This window comes from Sparus aurata, chromosome 14 (genome assembly GCF_900880675.1).
Source record: "Sparus aurata chromosome 14, fSpaAur1.1, whole genome shotgun sequence".
Classification (NCBI taxonomy): domain Eukaryota; kingdom Metazoa; phylum Chordata; class Actinopteri; order Spariformes; family Sparidae; genus Sparus; species Sparus aurata.
In genome coordinates this window covers 4,048,245-4,063,917 of record NC_044200.1, presented here as the reverse complement: position 1 = coordinate 4,063,917, position 15,673 = coordinate 4,048,245, and the positions used below count along the sequence as shown (strand labels likewise).

General features: G+C 43.8%; 1 protein-coding gene across 21 annotated transcripts in view; it reads right to left on the bottom strand.

Moving 5' to 3' along the window:
• Nucleotides 1-672: 672 nt before the first annotated feature.
• The window catches only part of LOC115595208 (pleckstrin homology domain-containing family A member 5-like), a 234,431-nt gene continuing 219,430 nt past the window's right edge, over nt 673-15,673 (bottom strand). For 19 of the 21 annotated variants that reach the window (XM_030439373.1, XM_030439372.1, XM_030439374.1 and 16 more), the window contains 9 exons: nt 14,055-14,252; nt 12,077-12,212; nt 11,075-11,196; nt 10,283-10,474; nt 10,037-10,150; nt 9,687-9,806; nt 6,917-7,062; nt 6,523-6,692; nt 673-3,717 (listed from right to left, as the gene is read on the bottom strand). In XM_030439373.1, the coding sequence (XP_030295233.1) occupies nt 3,683-3,717; nt 6,523-6,692; nt 6,917-7,062; nt 9,687-9,806; nt 10,037-10,150; nt 10,283-10,474; nt 11,075-11,196; nt 12,077-12,212; nt 14,055-14,252 (1,233 nt within the window). In that variant the 3' untranslated portion in view covers nt 673-3,682. The remainder of the gene's footprint in view (nt 3,718-6,522; nt 6,693-6,916; nt 7,063-9,686; nt 9,807-10,036; nt 10,151-10,282; nt 10,475-11,074; nt 11,197-12,076; nt 12,213-14,054; nt 14,253-15,673) is intronic. The other 2 variants (XM_030439381.1, XM_030439394.1) reach the window with 1 other exon arrangement.

Genomic DNA, 15,673 nt, shown 5'->3' with positions numbered 1-15,673 from the left:
GGTCATCCAAGTCGTAATTCCAGTTGACAAACTTGGGCGTGATCCACCAAGCCCGACTTCACAAGCGCGCACATTGAACAATCCCCTTTCGTCACGTTTTACTTCATTCAGTGTTTGGGTTGTGAAATGTGCGTTAAAACTTTGTGGTTGCCATTTTCATTTTCCGATTACGCTTGAAAGAAGCCGTGGCGATCGTGTGCTTGAAGGCCTACTCCTCCTGTCTGTCCTCATATTCATGTGTTAAATCAGCTGCTTTAGGTGCTTGCAAAGTTCAAAGACTCAGCCCGCCATCTATTTGCTGTGGTTATCCATGTTTTAGCTGAGCAGACACCAGTGTCACACATTGCAATTGAAAGTCCGGAATATTTACTCAAAAACGTTGACTTTGAACTTGCAACGGATCGCAGCATAAGATTATTATGTTCTGCCTTCTATCTTTTTTTTTTTTTTTCATTTAAGCTACCAGGATTAGAAAACGCCTCAAATCTGGTCCCTCTGCGACGTGTTATGTGGGGTCTCAAGTTGTATTCATTTTAAGGAGCCATGAATCAAAAAGGTTGTTAAAGACCGGCTTGCCAGAGATATGGACAAAAGGAAAGATCAGAGAAGTACATGAGCTAAAAGGCGGAAGTTCATTTGACATGACGACAGACAGAAAAATCCAGCAACAGGCATGTTTTAAGAACATCAACATTTATTTCACATGATATAAAACAGATGGGGTATGAACTTTTTGCATATTGACCCTAATAATATTAATAATAACCTCTTATAGTTATAATATTCACTCTTCTTTGCTGTGTGTACATAAATTATGCTATCTTTTAATTTCATTTTTTACAGTTTATACATCTCGTTTAAATGTCTGTTTATCCTGGAGCGCCAAAGTCCTACTTATTGCTTCGTACATGTGCTATTCTCCGATTCTTCAAATGCAAAGTGTCTATTCTGCGTCACGTCCTCAGCCTCTTCACTGTATATCCTTTTAAGTAACGTCAACCAAAGACAGGGAAACAGAAAGAGACGCAACCGAAAAAGCAGACTGGAAATCATTCGCATACCGTGTGTGTCATCGGCAGACTTCAGGAGAGTCAGACTGCTGCTCTCCATAAATAATGACAACTTCTGCAAAATGCTTTGTCCAAAAAGAGGAAAGAGGAAGAAAACAGCAGCATGAAGTGGCACCTTGTTGAAGTAAAAATCGGCTTCATGTTCATATATATATATACTTTTTCTGTTGTGTTGCAGGTGCAAAAGATGTGAAAATAGAGCGATAAAGGAGCCTTCCGGTGTCAAAAACAACGCAAAGAATCAAAAATCAAAGCAGGTTAAAATCCAAGAGCATCCGCGGTCACTTTGGGGTTAAAGTAAAGCACTGCATGTGTCGACTTTTGGTGCTTAGCCCATCTGTGGCGAGACTTCTCCAATGCTCTTATATACAGCTGTACACTCACCTCCAAGCAACTCAGTAACAGCTCATCCCCCCCTCCAGATCAGTAGAATACTAATAATCATTATGTTAAGATGACTTTAATACTTAGTAAGGTATCAAAAGTTCTGTATAGTGATGTGTGTGTGTGTGTGTATGAATTTGGCAACAAATTTCTATGGAGATTATTTTTGACTATTTTACCCCCCCAAGACAAGTTATACATACAGTCACGATTGTGAAATGGTTTAAACTCTTTACATCTTATAGCTCTAAAAGTATGAACTACAGGATCAACGGCTCACCCTTTGTGTTCCACAGTATTCACCCCGACTGGATGCATGAATACCATTTTTGACAACATGCAGCATGTTTCATGAATCGCACATATGACGTTTGTGAATTCAAAAGATAATTTTCCGACTTGAGAAAAAGGCGCCGATTGTCATAAAACCAATCGAGAATAAGGCTGTGAAAATGTAGAAGTGGAAAAACAAGTCGCGTTAGTGGCATCGTCTTGTTTAAAGGTCACCAGAACCTGTAGCTGACACCTTGTACACAGGTCCAGTACATTAGCAGCTCACAGAACTGACCGACTCTCCTCTCTCTTCTTACTGTAGCAGTCAAAACAGCCAGACTTGATGTGATTTTCACATTTCTCCGAGACTTTAAGCTTACAGCCGTGTTGGGTTTGCCAGAGTTTTTTGAGTGAGACGATGTAGTTTAACGGTTTAAAACAATACTAAATGGTATTTTTACTATCTTTACGACAAACTGGCCTTCTCGGCTTGTAAAATTATCTTTTAAACGGACGAAAATTATATGTGCAAGTCATGGCACAATTCAAACATCAAAATCAAAAATGTAATTTTTTCTCTCATTATTGACTCGGTAGAATTTTCCCCCTATTAAACATGATGCATTCCAGTGCAGTCCCTATTCACTCATATCAACTGGAATCCCCTTTATTTGGATTTCCAACTCACCAGCCCTGACCTAAAAAAAAAAACGAAAAACAAAACGCTCTGATTATCAACAGCTGTAAAGCTATCAGCACTTCTGTCTTATTTGTGTCTCATTAAATCAGTCCGATATGCAGCATGGTCCATTGTCTATTTGTGGACATTTTCCCTGCATAAAACACTGTGTCGTGCGTTGTTATCAACTGGTACTGCTAACAATGGCTTACACTGGCCAAGCTGGCTGGAAATAGCATTCCAACTTTTGTACTGGGACGCAGTCACCTCAGGTATGACATCATTCCCAGCTCTGACTTCTGAACTCCAAGGTAAATGGAACGCGCCATAAGCTCCCACGGTGCACACCAGAGGAGTCTGACCGTGTAGCCATTTCGGCATTCCGCTCACACGAGTCTTCTCCGGGGGGACATTTTGCTGGTGGTCGTACTGGCAGGGGTGGCGTGGTGTGGACACATTTAAAAACAACAGCAACAAACACTTAATATCAGGCAGTAATGTGTTACTAAACACAGTAACCACAAATATTTTTAAAAAATCCCGTTTGAAACGCATTTAAAGTCGAGCACTGCGTATTAGTACTATATTACTGTAACGCATTACTTATGTAGCCTGGCTATGGAGTGATATGCTGCCACATATCTGTCTTGTGAGTATGAGTTCAGCAGGTGGACAAATCTTAAACATTGCACCTTTAAACACCTTTTTAAAAAAGACACCAAACAGACACAAAGGTGGCTAAAACAGACGCTGCTCACACAACAACACTCCTTATTGGACCAAGAGCTACTTTTTATGACCATGATATAGTTTCAGAAATCAGCTGAGAGTTGAGTACGTCATCTTCCTTTTTAACTACAGTATAGACCCTGCATGGCTTATACAGACGCAGACGTGGTTTACAACTCTGTGCTTGTGCAGGTATATTTCAGGCCAAACAGAACTTATTTGTCACTCTTTATGACTAAACCATTTCACAATGTGATCTGTATGCAGACGTTATTTGGGACAAGTATGACTCCATAGAGTTGGTGTTTTTTCGCTCATGGACATATCAGTATGGACAGATCCAACAGGAGCTACAGATGCAGCACATCTGCCTTCTTCATGTCCCATCTGTGTCTGCTGCCGTCCTCTCAGCCTCGTCGTGAGCACGTAACAGTAGTGTCAAAGTAGTTCTGTTGTAAACGCAGGAAGCCGTGGAGCATGCTCGTTCGCAGGCTGGCTACATTTGGGCTTTATGGGACGCCGGTTTGGATGTCGAGGCAGGCGCCACTCACGCGTCGCTGCTCACCAGGGTGAACGTCTGCGCTGCAGAGAGGAGAAGAAGAGACGAAGGAGGGAAAGCCGAGTGAGTCAGAGATTACACAGTGATGCGTATAGACACTACTCTTTTACTGGAGCTTTGCACACATGCTTTTAACTGCTGTGTGATTTTATGCGAGTCTCATGGGTGTGAATGTTTGTTCCTGTTCAAGGTCATTTCTGTCACTATGTGATAGGCAATGAAGTTTCTTAAATCTTGTTTTTTTTTTTTACTTTTACTTTGCACTTAATTCCGTTGTGGAAGATAATGAACAATTCGTTATTAACCAAAAATAAATAAAGACATTTTAACACTTTAGCAACTTTTCAGCTTTTGGGGCCCGATTGTGTGTCGACCACTGTTAAAAATGTAGACTTTTCTTTAGACGTTTCCAAGGTTTTACTTTGTCATTTAACCGCTGGACTGCTTTGAAGGTGGACATTAGCTGTAGTGCAAAAGGTTAATCCACTGCACTAAGACAACAGAGTGCTCGTGGGCCAGACTGTGATCACGGTGACGACTGTAATTCTGTCACAAGATGGTCTCCATCCATCCATCCATCCATTTTCATCCGCTTATCCGGGGCCGGGTCGCGGGGGCAGCTGCCTGAGCAGGGACACCCAGACTTCCCTCTCCCCGGACACTGCCTCCAGCTCTTCCGGGAGGACCCCAAGGCGTTCCCAGGCCAGCTGGGCGACATAGTCACACCAGCGTGTCCTGGGTCTTCCTCGGGGTCTCCTCCCAGAGGGACATGCCAGGAACACCTCCCGAGGGAGGCGTCCCGGGGGCATCCGAAACAGATGCCCGAGCCACCTCAGCTGGCTCCTCTCGATGTGGAGGAGCAGCGGCTCTACTCTGAGCTCCTCCCGGGTGACAGAGCTCTTCACCCTATCTCTAAGGGAGCGCCCTGCCACCCTGCGGAGGAAACTCATTTCGGCCGCTTGTATCCGGGATCTTATTCTTTCGGTCATGACCCAAAGTTCATGGCCATAGGTGAGGGTCGGAACGTAGATTGACTGGTAAATCGAGAGCTTCGCCTTTCGGCTCAGCTCTCTCTTCACCACGACAGACCGATATAACGACCGCATTACTGCGGCCGCTGCACCGATCCGTCTGTCAATCTCACGCCCCATCCTTCCCTCACTCGTGAACAAGACCCCAAGATACTTAAACTCCTCCACTTGAGGCAGGAACTCTCCTCCCACCTGGAGGGAGCAGGCCACCTTTTTCCGGTCGATGGTCTCCAGTTAAGTCTGAATATCACTGATCGTCTTCCTTGATTCTTTTTAAAAAAGTTTCATTGTTTAACCACTAGAGTGTGCTGTCTGTCTGCTCTGTGAACACCGAACCACCCAGTGGACGGTGTCTGCACTAGACTTTGACGTGACAGTTTGACATGTTGAGTCATTTCAGTCTGCAGACATAAAGTGAGATCAACAGGGACACAGCACACAGCCTGACGTAGGCCTGATCTCAGATCAGGTGGAGTGAAGGAAGTCTGTGCAATTCCTCCTATAGTTACATTGTGTTCTTATGTGTGTGAGTGAAAGCCTCAAAGCTTGCTCATGTGACTTCAACAGTGTCATTATTGAATGATTCACTCGTTAGATATTATTGAGGCTTGTCATTCCACACTCTAATGGTCATCTCCCTGTCTGTTTATAGTTGGCAAACACTAACCCTAACCCTAGTTTTATAGTCTATCTTTATTTTCTTTGCTTGTCACTCTTGACCAAGTTTGTGTTATTATAAAAAATAAAGGCAATTGCTCTCAAATGTCTCAGACAATACATTCTTCTTTTTTGTTTTTCCAAGTATCTTTTTGGCCTTTTATGGCTTTATTGATAGTACAGCTGAAGATATGACAGGAAACAGGGGGAGAGAGAGGGAGTGACACGCAGCAAAAGGACCCAGGCCGGGAGTTGAACCCGGGTCCGCTGCAGAGCCTCAGCACATGAGACACGCACCCTACCAACTGAACTAAACGCTGCCCCGATTTGGAATCTTTTAAAGATATCCAATCAAAACATTTCTACACATGTAGTGTATTTTTTTTCTTGAATAGCCAGATCAAAGTACGCTGAGTCTGAAAAGGATGTTATTAACCTTATTAAAGACGTAATTCTCCCAGCAGACACCCACCAACCAGCCTAATTCAACCTAAAGTGTTGAGTAGTTATCTGTCAAACTCTAAAATCTTCCCTCGTGCAGCCATTCAGACGGGGTGCACGCTAACACTTAGCAGCTACACTGAAGATTTCAACTTTAAAAAGAGCGAACAGTAAAAAAAAAACATTTTTTAAATCAAGTTTGTGATATGTGGGCTTCTGGAGATGAGCTGTGGGGAGCTATCTGATGTTTCTTTGGTCGCTGCTCCATTCTAAATCAAGTACTCCAGCTACTTGAGTTGTTCAGCAGAATGCTACAAGTCTGTTTTACTGTGAAGCTCCAGAAATGTTCTGTGGACTACGACACTTCGCCTGACTTTATATCAGTATGGAGGGAGGAGATGATGACTGGACTTCTATTTTTTTGGTGAACTTTTACTAAAAAAAAACATGTGTAAGCCGAGTATTACACAGCATTACAGAACATGAATCTTAGCTGAGGCCCAACAGCATTCTGTAATGTTCGAGCATCTTTGAATGAAAAAGTGAGGTTTTGCAAATTTGTCAAATTTCACTCCTGGTGAGCAGCTGCAACAGGAGGTATTTGGGTTAACATGAAATGTGGTCTCAGTTTGGACAGACACAGGTGTTCTGACCATGGAGGTCACATCTGCAGCGTTGATGGACAGAGTCTTCTCTTACAAGCCAACATGTTGTTGTTGTTGTTGCTGTGTTTCTTGTCGTCCGCCGTCAGCTGGTTGGAGGAATCCGGACTCTTCTCCAGCTTCTCCTCTCTGGTGGTTTGCTGATTAACGTCAGATTCCTCCTCCCTCGGCTCCGGGCTCGGCGTCTCAGGCTCAGGAGTCTGGAAGCTACGGCAAGCAGAATGGGTCACACTCCGATTCACAAGCAAGAGAGACGACTATTGATTGGACAAGAGAGACAACTAGGGTCATCTATTTTTATTTCATGTGTGTCCTGGAGATCCCGTTCCCTTCTTTCACAGGTCTTGATCTGCACTTTCACTGATGAGCTCCAATAGCAGACTGTGTACACACACACACACACACACACACACACACACTCTGGGACACACCTGTTTTCAGTGGTGGTGTTCGTTGGCGAGCTTGTCAGATCTTGCTCTCTGCTTTCATCATCTTCAAAAGGCCGCAGGTTTACCATCTCCACGCGCTGAGGTGCTGTACCCAGGTCAACGATCACCACCCTCTGGCTTCCACACAGCTGGAACACACACACACATACACCTCCATCAGAACATTTCTTTATGGCCATAATGTGCTGGAAGTTAAAGAGCAGGGCTGGCACAATGAATTAGTTCAGCGCTATTTTTTTTTTACAGCACAGTCACTCCATATGTCCAATAGCATAATTATTCATGCTGCAAACAATTAAATATGCGAGTATATCTGATGTATGACCGGGGACAGTTAGGGATTAAATAAATAAATGAAGAACAAAAAAGAAATGCATGAGGAAATGAGTCACATCAGTTTTTGAGCAAATGGATGACAAAAGAGAAAAATCCCGAATAAGAACTGCATAAAAAACTCAAAGACTGAGAGAAGAAGTATATTTTTCCTGTCTCAGCCGTGGAGTGCGGACTGCTGTGGGTACAGTCTTCAGCTCCACGGAGCTCCGGGTGGCATCCCGCTGGAGAACAGCCCAGACCCAGCTAGAAGCCCTGGCTGAATCCAGGAGATAAAACCCTTAAAGCCAACCTGGCTTCTTCCACATCCCCACAAATCCTCTGTTATTGTCCCAGATTACACTCGGAGATGTTACGGCCACAATGGCTGATTATCTGCTGTGTGGCAGACATGGCCGGGATTACAGATGGTGAATTTAACAGAGGGAGCCGAGTATAGTGAGGCTACGTGTTAGAATTCCTGCGTCTTCTCCACCTGCTGCCCCTGCAGCCTCCAGCAGACCACTCTGTGCCCGCTTACCGGTGGCCACCAGACACCGTGTGCATCTATCCCATAAGTGTTTATATCAAATGACTAACATGCCTGTTTATGAGTGGAGTGGATAACCTGTCAGCCTGCTGTCTGTGTCATTAACTATGATGTTCTCATGGATTCTGGCCTGAGACTCTTCAGCAAACACTACTCTGGTTTAATGTTCACACACACTGAAAAGACAAGTGCAGTTTTAAAGGAGAACTTCGGTCGATTTAAACATGCAGCTTCATTGCTCAAGCTACCCTTGACTTGCCAGTACCGAAGACGCGAACAAATTTGGTCCAGCCATTACAGAGCTCCGTGAACGGAGACTTAGCATTGAAGGCTAACAGCATGGGGTCAGAACTTTACACTGTGTTTTAAGCGTCTTAACATGCTCCACATCTCACACCAAAAGTTATGCAACATCAGCAGACACCTTAGCACACAGCACTGTAGCGTGTATGACTCAAAATGAATACAAAAGTAGTTAAAACAGTGTGTTTGTGCAAGGAGCTACTTACCTGTTTGTTGACATCCGCGTCTTCCAGTAGCTAGACCAAACTAGTATATCCACCGAGTGTGCACTTAACAGGCTTAACAGGCTATTGTAAGGCTCATGGCTCATGACAGGCTGTAACATGGACATGTACATTATGAACAGAAACACGAAAATGCTGGATTACGTTTCTGTCTCCGCCAGTGAGGGAGTAAGTGCACGCTCGACGGATTGACTAGTTTGGTCTAGCTACCGGAAGACGCAGATGTCAACAAACAGGTAAGTAGCTCCTTGCACAAACACACTATTTTAACTACTTTTTTATTCATTTTGAGTCATAAACGCTACAGTGCTGTGTGCTAAGGTGTCTGCTGATGTTGCATAACTTTTGGTGTGAGATGTGGAGCATGTTAGGACGCTTAAAACACAGTGTAAAGTTCTGACCCCATGCTGTTAGCGTTCAATGCTAAATCTGCGTTCACGGAGCTCTGTAATGGCTGGACCAAATTTGTTCGCGTCTTCGGTACTGGCAAGTCAAGGGTAGCTTGAGCAATGAAGCTGCATGTTTAAATCGACCGAAGTTCTCCTTTAACTCCGCAGCAGCTCATCATCATATTTATTAAATGTATTCAACAAATGTGTTAATTTTTTTTGCATCGGAGGTGAATATTGATATGAGGAGTGTATTGGTGATCTTAGACGGTGGTGATGAAGGATGAGCCAGCTCAGTTGGAATGGGCTTAACAAGAAGTAGGTGTGGCTTGAATCAGAAGTGGGTGGGGTTAGCTGGATGACGTTACTTTAAGCCTAAAACAGACGTGGGTTATCACAGTTGCTTCATGTATCATTTCACTGGAAAACCTTGACAGAACTGCCTCAAAATTGAGCTTTACACATCACTGTTTCTATTGACAGTCACGCCGTTTTTACAAACTCGAACGAATGAACTTCCATAGCTTCCCAATAATATCTGCCTTTATCATGAGTACATACACCGACATATTTCACTTGGATGATACTGGATACATTATCTGTATTGTATACTCGTTCTAGCCCAGCACTCACTCAACCCAGGTTACAAGGCAAATGTTTCTCTCTGCACGTTTCACCTTGTGCTGCTGCTGCATCTTGTGTTTCTCAGACAGCATTCAGTTTAGCGTTGTGTCGTGGCAAAAATGTTCAGGTCCGACCTAGAGAGATTGCTGTTGTGACTCTTATTGAAAAGGGACTGTCACGTTCAATGGCCATCAGATTAATGTAAAGAAGTGTGTGTGTCTCAATAGAGGCTTTAGTTTAGCCCTCGATCCCACACACACACCTACTGCTGCTAAAAACTCACTAGAGCACCGAATGGGCTTGGGGGCTGAGAGCCACAGACAAGCCTACCCTGGCTGTGCGGACAGTACCTCGGTGTCGACGCTGTTGGACTCAGCCTGCGGCTCCTCGACACTCTGCAGGGTCACCTCCCTTCCCTGCTGCACTCCCTCACACTCGTCACTCTTCACCTCCTCCGCTTGCTGCACCTCCTGGAGATGGAAATAGAATCATGTCAGGAGCTGCTGGCCCAGTCATCATCAGATATGTGCGCGACGGTGCATCGTTCCCTGCAGTACTTATGTAAAGACTATAACCTGTTTGTCTGTTTGTATCTTGCCACCGATTGAAACACCGCAAAGAACATGATTGAAATCTGTACATGAAACGTTTGTGGCTATGGTTAGCAGACGATCAGTGTAAACAAACATATCCCATGAACCTTTGGGGCAGGTTCTGTGTGGGTCCCACCAGCCTCAGCAGCTACCTGCAGCTGCTGCAGAGCTGCCTCCAGCTCCACAGGGTCTGCGCAGGCCCCCTCTGCCTGGACCCGAGTCTGCATGTGCACACACACACACACACACACACACACACACACATTTGAATTAACTCAGATTTAAAATGCTACAAAATAAATCACTCTAGTTAAGGTGTGTGTGTGTGTGTGTGTGTGTGTGTGTGTGTGTACCTGTAGGGTAACAAAAGGGTTGTCTTTGCTGAAGGAGGGCGAGCGTGACGGGGTTTCTCTCTTCTTCTCTCGGAGTGACGAGGCCTCCTGGTTTCTCCTCATCCTCTCCAGCTGCTCCTCCACGCTCATCCTCGTTCTGCCCACCTCCCGCTCCCCAAATCCCGTCTGATCCACCGCACTCCTGGGACGGTCCTGTACACGAAATGACTCAGTGGTTTTTTTTCAGGCATTAGATAGAAACATTCCACAGTCCATATGTGTCAGTATGTACAGGCCTTGGACATTCGTCTCGTTTCTAAATCTGTGGGTGAGTGTGGAGGGTCAGAGTGTACATCTCATACCTGTGGTATAGTGGTGCAGTGTAGGTGTAGTGTGGGTGATCGTAGGCAGAACAGCCACAAGGGATAGTTACATCAGTTTCTGTGTTTGCATAAATCTATAGCTCTAAATTACATAATTGCATGATCACCATCAGTAAACAGGACCCTGTCTGACTCTGTCACTCGAGGGGAGGGAGGCTGTTTTATGGGGTCAAGTTCACTGAAGGAGACAAACACTAGCTCACACACTTGTAAGCATATCATACGTGTGAAAACTGTTCCTAAAGCAAGTGCACTGTCTGCCCTCAATGAGAGTGACACGTTAGTGTAAATGCTGTTAGTGGAGCAGATTAGGAATGTAAAGAGCTCTGAGTCAAAGGAAACAGCTATCCTTCAGGCTGGCTCTGCCACATTTGCTGAATGGGAATCAGTGCAATTTTACGTCTCTCTTGATGCCCAGGGCAAAACCTACTGATCTGGGTTCAGGCTTCTTGGTCTTCCTCAGGGTAACATAGGAGGCGATGGTGCAGGACTCGGGAGAGGTCATGGGAGATTTGGTCCTGGGAGGAACGATGCCCACCGGGTAGGGGGGAACTGTCAATGAGACGGCAGGCAACGCTGTCACTCACACATCAGCAAGCAAACACTGCAGTCGGGCTAATCGCTTCATGTTGTGAATGCACATGTAACCATGCTCCATTTCACTGAAGATACACGACATGTTACAGTAATGTTCAGAAGAGCAGGAGACATCCAGTGACAACATCACAGCCCATCAGCAAGCCCTCATTTTGAAGAACAAGCAGCTAATTGTTGGTTGACCAAATCTGCTGGATCAGAGATATACAGTACACACATACGATCTGCTTTGGTGATCACAGAACGTCGTGTGAATCAGATGCTCTTTGTATCACGGCCTCTAAACTTCTTCTGAGTGATTCTGATAACAGCTGCTGACTTTTCTGGGTCCGTGTTAATAGGAATGTTTGATACAGCCATTGATACGATCAATTTCAGTTGTAGCAGTTGCAGGAGCATGATAGACCTGGGATGGAGGCACGAGCCGCGATCTGTCCCTGGAGTGCATCACTCGGTCATACTGGTGTGAGCTGAATAAAAAGAGGCTTAAAAACCAGAACTGTGTGCGTGGTGATTACTGAGATAACTCACAGCAGACTCAGAATAGACTACAGTGGCTACAATAAATACAGCTCCTTTGGATACTGAAAGAGGCCGTATTGCAATTTCGACAGTACTCACTAATAGGTCGGCCATACTGTCTGCATACTGTGAATGTGAATGTGTTTCTACTAATAGGCTTGGAAAATTCTGTCTGCTCTTCAACAGAGAATTAAAGAGACATGCCATTAATGTCTGCATTGTACGTATTGTGATAGAAATGAGTAGATGAAGCCTACAGGAAGTTAAGATCCAGATGGATGAAGAAGTTGGATGAATGAGTAGCTGAAAGTACCTTTCAAGGCTGCAGTGTCTTTACTCTCGGGAGAGCTCTCTGTCTTGTCCTTGTCCTCACCGTTGGCCTCGTCCACTTCCTCCTTCACCGTGGTCAGCTCAGGCTCGCTCTTATATAGCCGGTAGTCCGGAGCTTGCTGTGAGGGAAAGGGGAGACACGGCTCTCCGTCAGTATACACACCATGCGGCAGCACTGTTTTCTCACATGTCCTCTGTTTGCCCTGATGGAATGGGTGAATTACACAAATGAATGCTTTTCTTCTCTCTTTCAATAATAATTGATAATGATTATTGATATGAGGTATTAATGAGGTGTTGTGATTGATTGATCTATCTATTAATTTTGATGTTCCAATATGGATCCTAGGTGTCTCCTTCTTGGTCTTCCAGATGGAAATATGGATATCAAACACAAGAGACTGGTCGACTTTTACCTCCAGGAAGAATATTTTGCTTTTTGGATCAAGGGTGTTGTTCTGACAATGAAGTCATGGCACAGTCTTATAAAGGAGTCTATTCCTAATGAATACACAACATAATATATAGAAGTATTAAAAATGATAGATGATGGCTAGTTCTACCGCCTAAAAGCAACAAAGGCCACTGAAAAATCAGAGTAGTCATTTGACTGTACTGAATTGAGCTTTTGTGGCAGGTGATTCCAAACCTTTGAACAGTATTGTGCACAAAGCTTAATGACTTATACAGTCTTAATGCTGCCTTTGGGTGAAAACCTTGTATATCCCAAATGTTAACTTTTAAGGATCTAAGAACACGCTTCATGAGCTGTAGACCGTTGATCAGCCCACAGGGTACAAATAAGCTCTTCATGAAAAATAAGGCGATTATATAAAATATAATCATATAATAAAATGCAATTTTAAAAGAAAAAAAAAAAATGTTTTGCATCCCTGTCATTGTAAATGAGTTTTGCTTTCTATAATAATCTTTTGTTAAAATATATATATTAATGTCATTAATGTATGTTAATGCAACTCATTTTCATCATTAGATATGCGTCGTGTGTCAGGTGTGGCCCGCAGGATGATCAGCTGATGTCCATGGCATCAGCTATAGAGGATCATTTAAATAAACACACTTTTTTTTTAAAGGAGCAGTTTTGTTAAAGAAATGTTAATGAGCGATGAGAGATCTTCATTGGCTGATTTTTTTGTCTCTGCCTACACAAACTAAATAAACAAACTCTCTTTGTTTTCATGACTGAATAAACAAACTGTCCTTATAGGACAACACAATTTGCACTGTATTCATTTGTTAATATGTGGCGGACCCTGCCACCTTTTCTAGCTTCAAACAGTGTTCTGGGATCTTATTTTCCTCTGAGAACAGCTTGTTTATTCACTTATGGAAAACGTTTGGGTTATTACCTCATTAATATTGTAAAGATTACAATTCCGTAAAACTACAAAACTACACAGTGCCCTATTAATATCTACCTCACATTGGCACTCAAGCTAATAAGCAAAGCAAACATGAAAAACTGATTCTTAGATCACATCAGATCCTTTCTACTCTACTGTCCAAGACAAAAATGCATGAGCTGGAGTTACAAGGTTTTCACCCAACACACACACTTGCAGTAAATGGCTCTCAGCATCAACAAACACACACACACAAAACACAGAATGAAACATCAGCCTCATAACAATGAAATTCCACATCAGACCCAAGAGTGCGACTGTGACACTGCAGGCGAGTGACGATGACGGCTGGATGCAGTTTGGATTCAAAACAGAGAGACACACTGAGTTGAATGACATGTATGAGAATGGGGCTTGAGGAATGGATCTCTTCAGTGGTTATGAAATCAGCCTTTAGGATGGAGTTGACAAGTGAAAATGATGTTGTGAGCACACAGAATCTAGTGAAATGACACGTTCATGTGCGGGGCTCGGTGTGCTGATGGATGGCGCTCACAGATGGAGGGGGCAGACAGGGGAGGGGATGACGGCTCTTACGCTGTGGGCTCCGTTCCTGGAGCCGGCCTTGCGGTCCTCGGGGCGGTGCGTGTGGGGGGGCAGGCGGCCGCTGGGGTGTGGGTGGTGGGGGGGCACGTGAGGGGGCCGCTCTGTCGAGTCATAGTACTGGGGAAGGGGCGGGCGGGGGGGCACGTTGTCACCCTCCTTGAGAGGACTGAGTGGCAGCAGCGTCACTGCCTGTTGACAGTTAACAGAGCAGGCCTCATTCCAAAGAAATCATGTGACATGACTTGACTGCACCTCTGCTCCTGAGCAGCACCCACACACACCAGCTGTGTGTGAGCAGTAGGGGTGGTTAATCGGCCCAATTTCCCGATTTGATTCGATTCCGATTATTGAAGTCTCGATTCGATTACAAATTGATTTTCGATTATTAACGATTATCGATTCGATTGTCAATTATTAACGATTATTGATCTTCCATTTAACATCAGTCAGCTGCTGGATTATTTTACTTCTCTTTTGAGTAACACCTCACAGCACCTTCAATATTGTATAGTGTAACTGTAATATCCAAATTATTATTTTTTACTTTGTTTTAAATGTAGTGTTCCACTGTTAAAAGAAAGCTGCCAAGCTCAGCAGCCGGACTCATGTTAGAAGCATTGTCGGTGACGAGAACCAGGGCGTGTTTCTTTATTCCCCACTCGTCTGCCATTGCTTTGAGAAACTCACACATATTTGCGCTTGTGTGGCTATCATCCATAGCTTTCGTCTGAAGTACGTAGGACATTAGCTTCCATTAACTGCTGACATGATGAGCTGTAACGGTCACATATGAGACTGTAGCTCTGGATGTCCAGGCATCGCAGGTTATTGCTACCCTGTGAGCAGAGTTGAGGGACACTTGTACAGAAAGGTTTGTCTCCTTTTAAAGATTTGGAATCGATTTAAGTGTGAAAAAGCTCCGGGATGGAATAACATATCTTGGCTCCAGACTGTGGACCATGTAGCGGAAGCAAGCCAGTAAGAGGAGGTCTCCAGTTTGTATTACTATTAAAAATAAATAAATAAATAAATAAATAAATAAAGTTTTTAATCGATTTTTGGAAATTTAATAATCGAATCATAATCGTCAATATCATAATCGCGATTAATCAATAATCGACTTTTTTCACCACCCCTAGTGAGCAGCCAGTGCACTGTGGCTTTATCACTGAGGACAGCTGTCGGACGCTGCTGGTCCTTGTGGAAAGTAATGACACGTACCGGCTGTATGTACATTCACACAAGTACTTTACTTTTTAGGTTAACTTGCGCATTTCCATTTTAGTTTCCTCCATTTCTGTCTTCGTACACTGTGGCACACACTCGTGTTTACCATGTCATCCATCACATTCAGTTCACTTTGAAGCAGGAAATGTAGAAAGTTATTCAAAGAAGCTTTTTTCACCGTCAGAGCATCAAACATGAAGATTTCGTGTGATCATTTCATCGCTGGTTGTTTGAAATTTTGGCAAAAAGAGTTGAATTTTTTATTGCAAATGAATATCAGTCCCAAATATTAATTTTTCATCTCAATTTCTAATAATTGTATCAGTATCAGCCCTGAAAAAGCCACACTGGTTGACCTCTATTTCTGAACTCTCACACGAAGA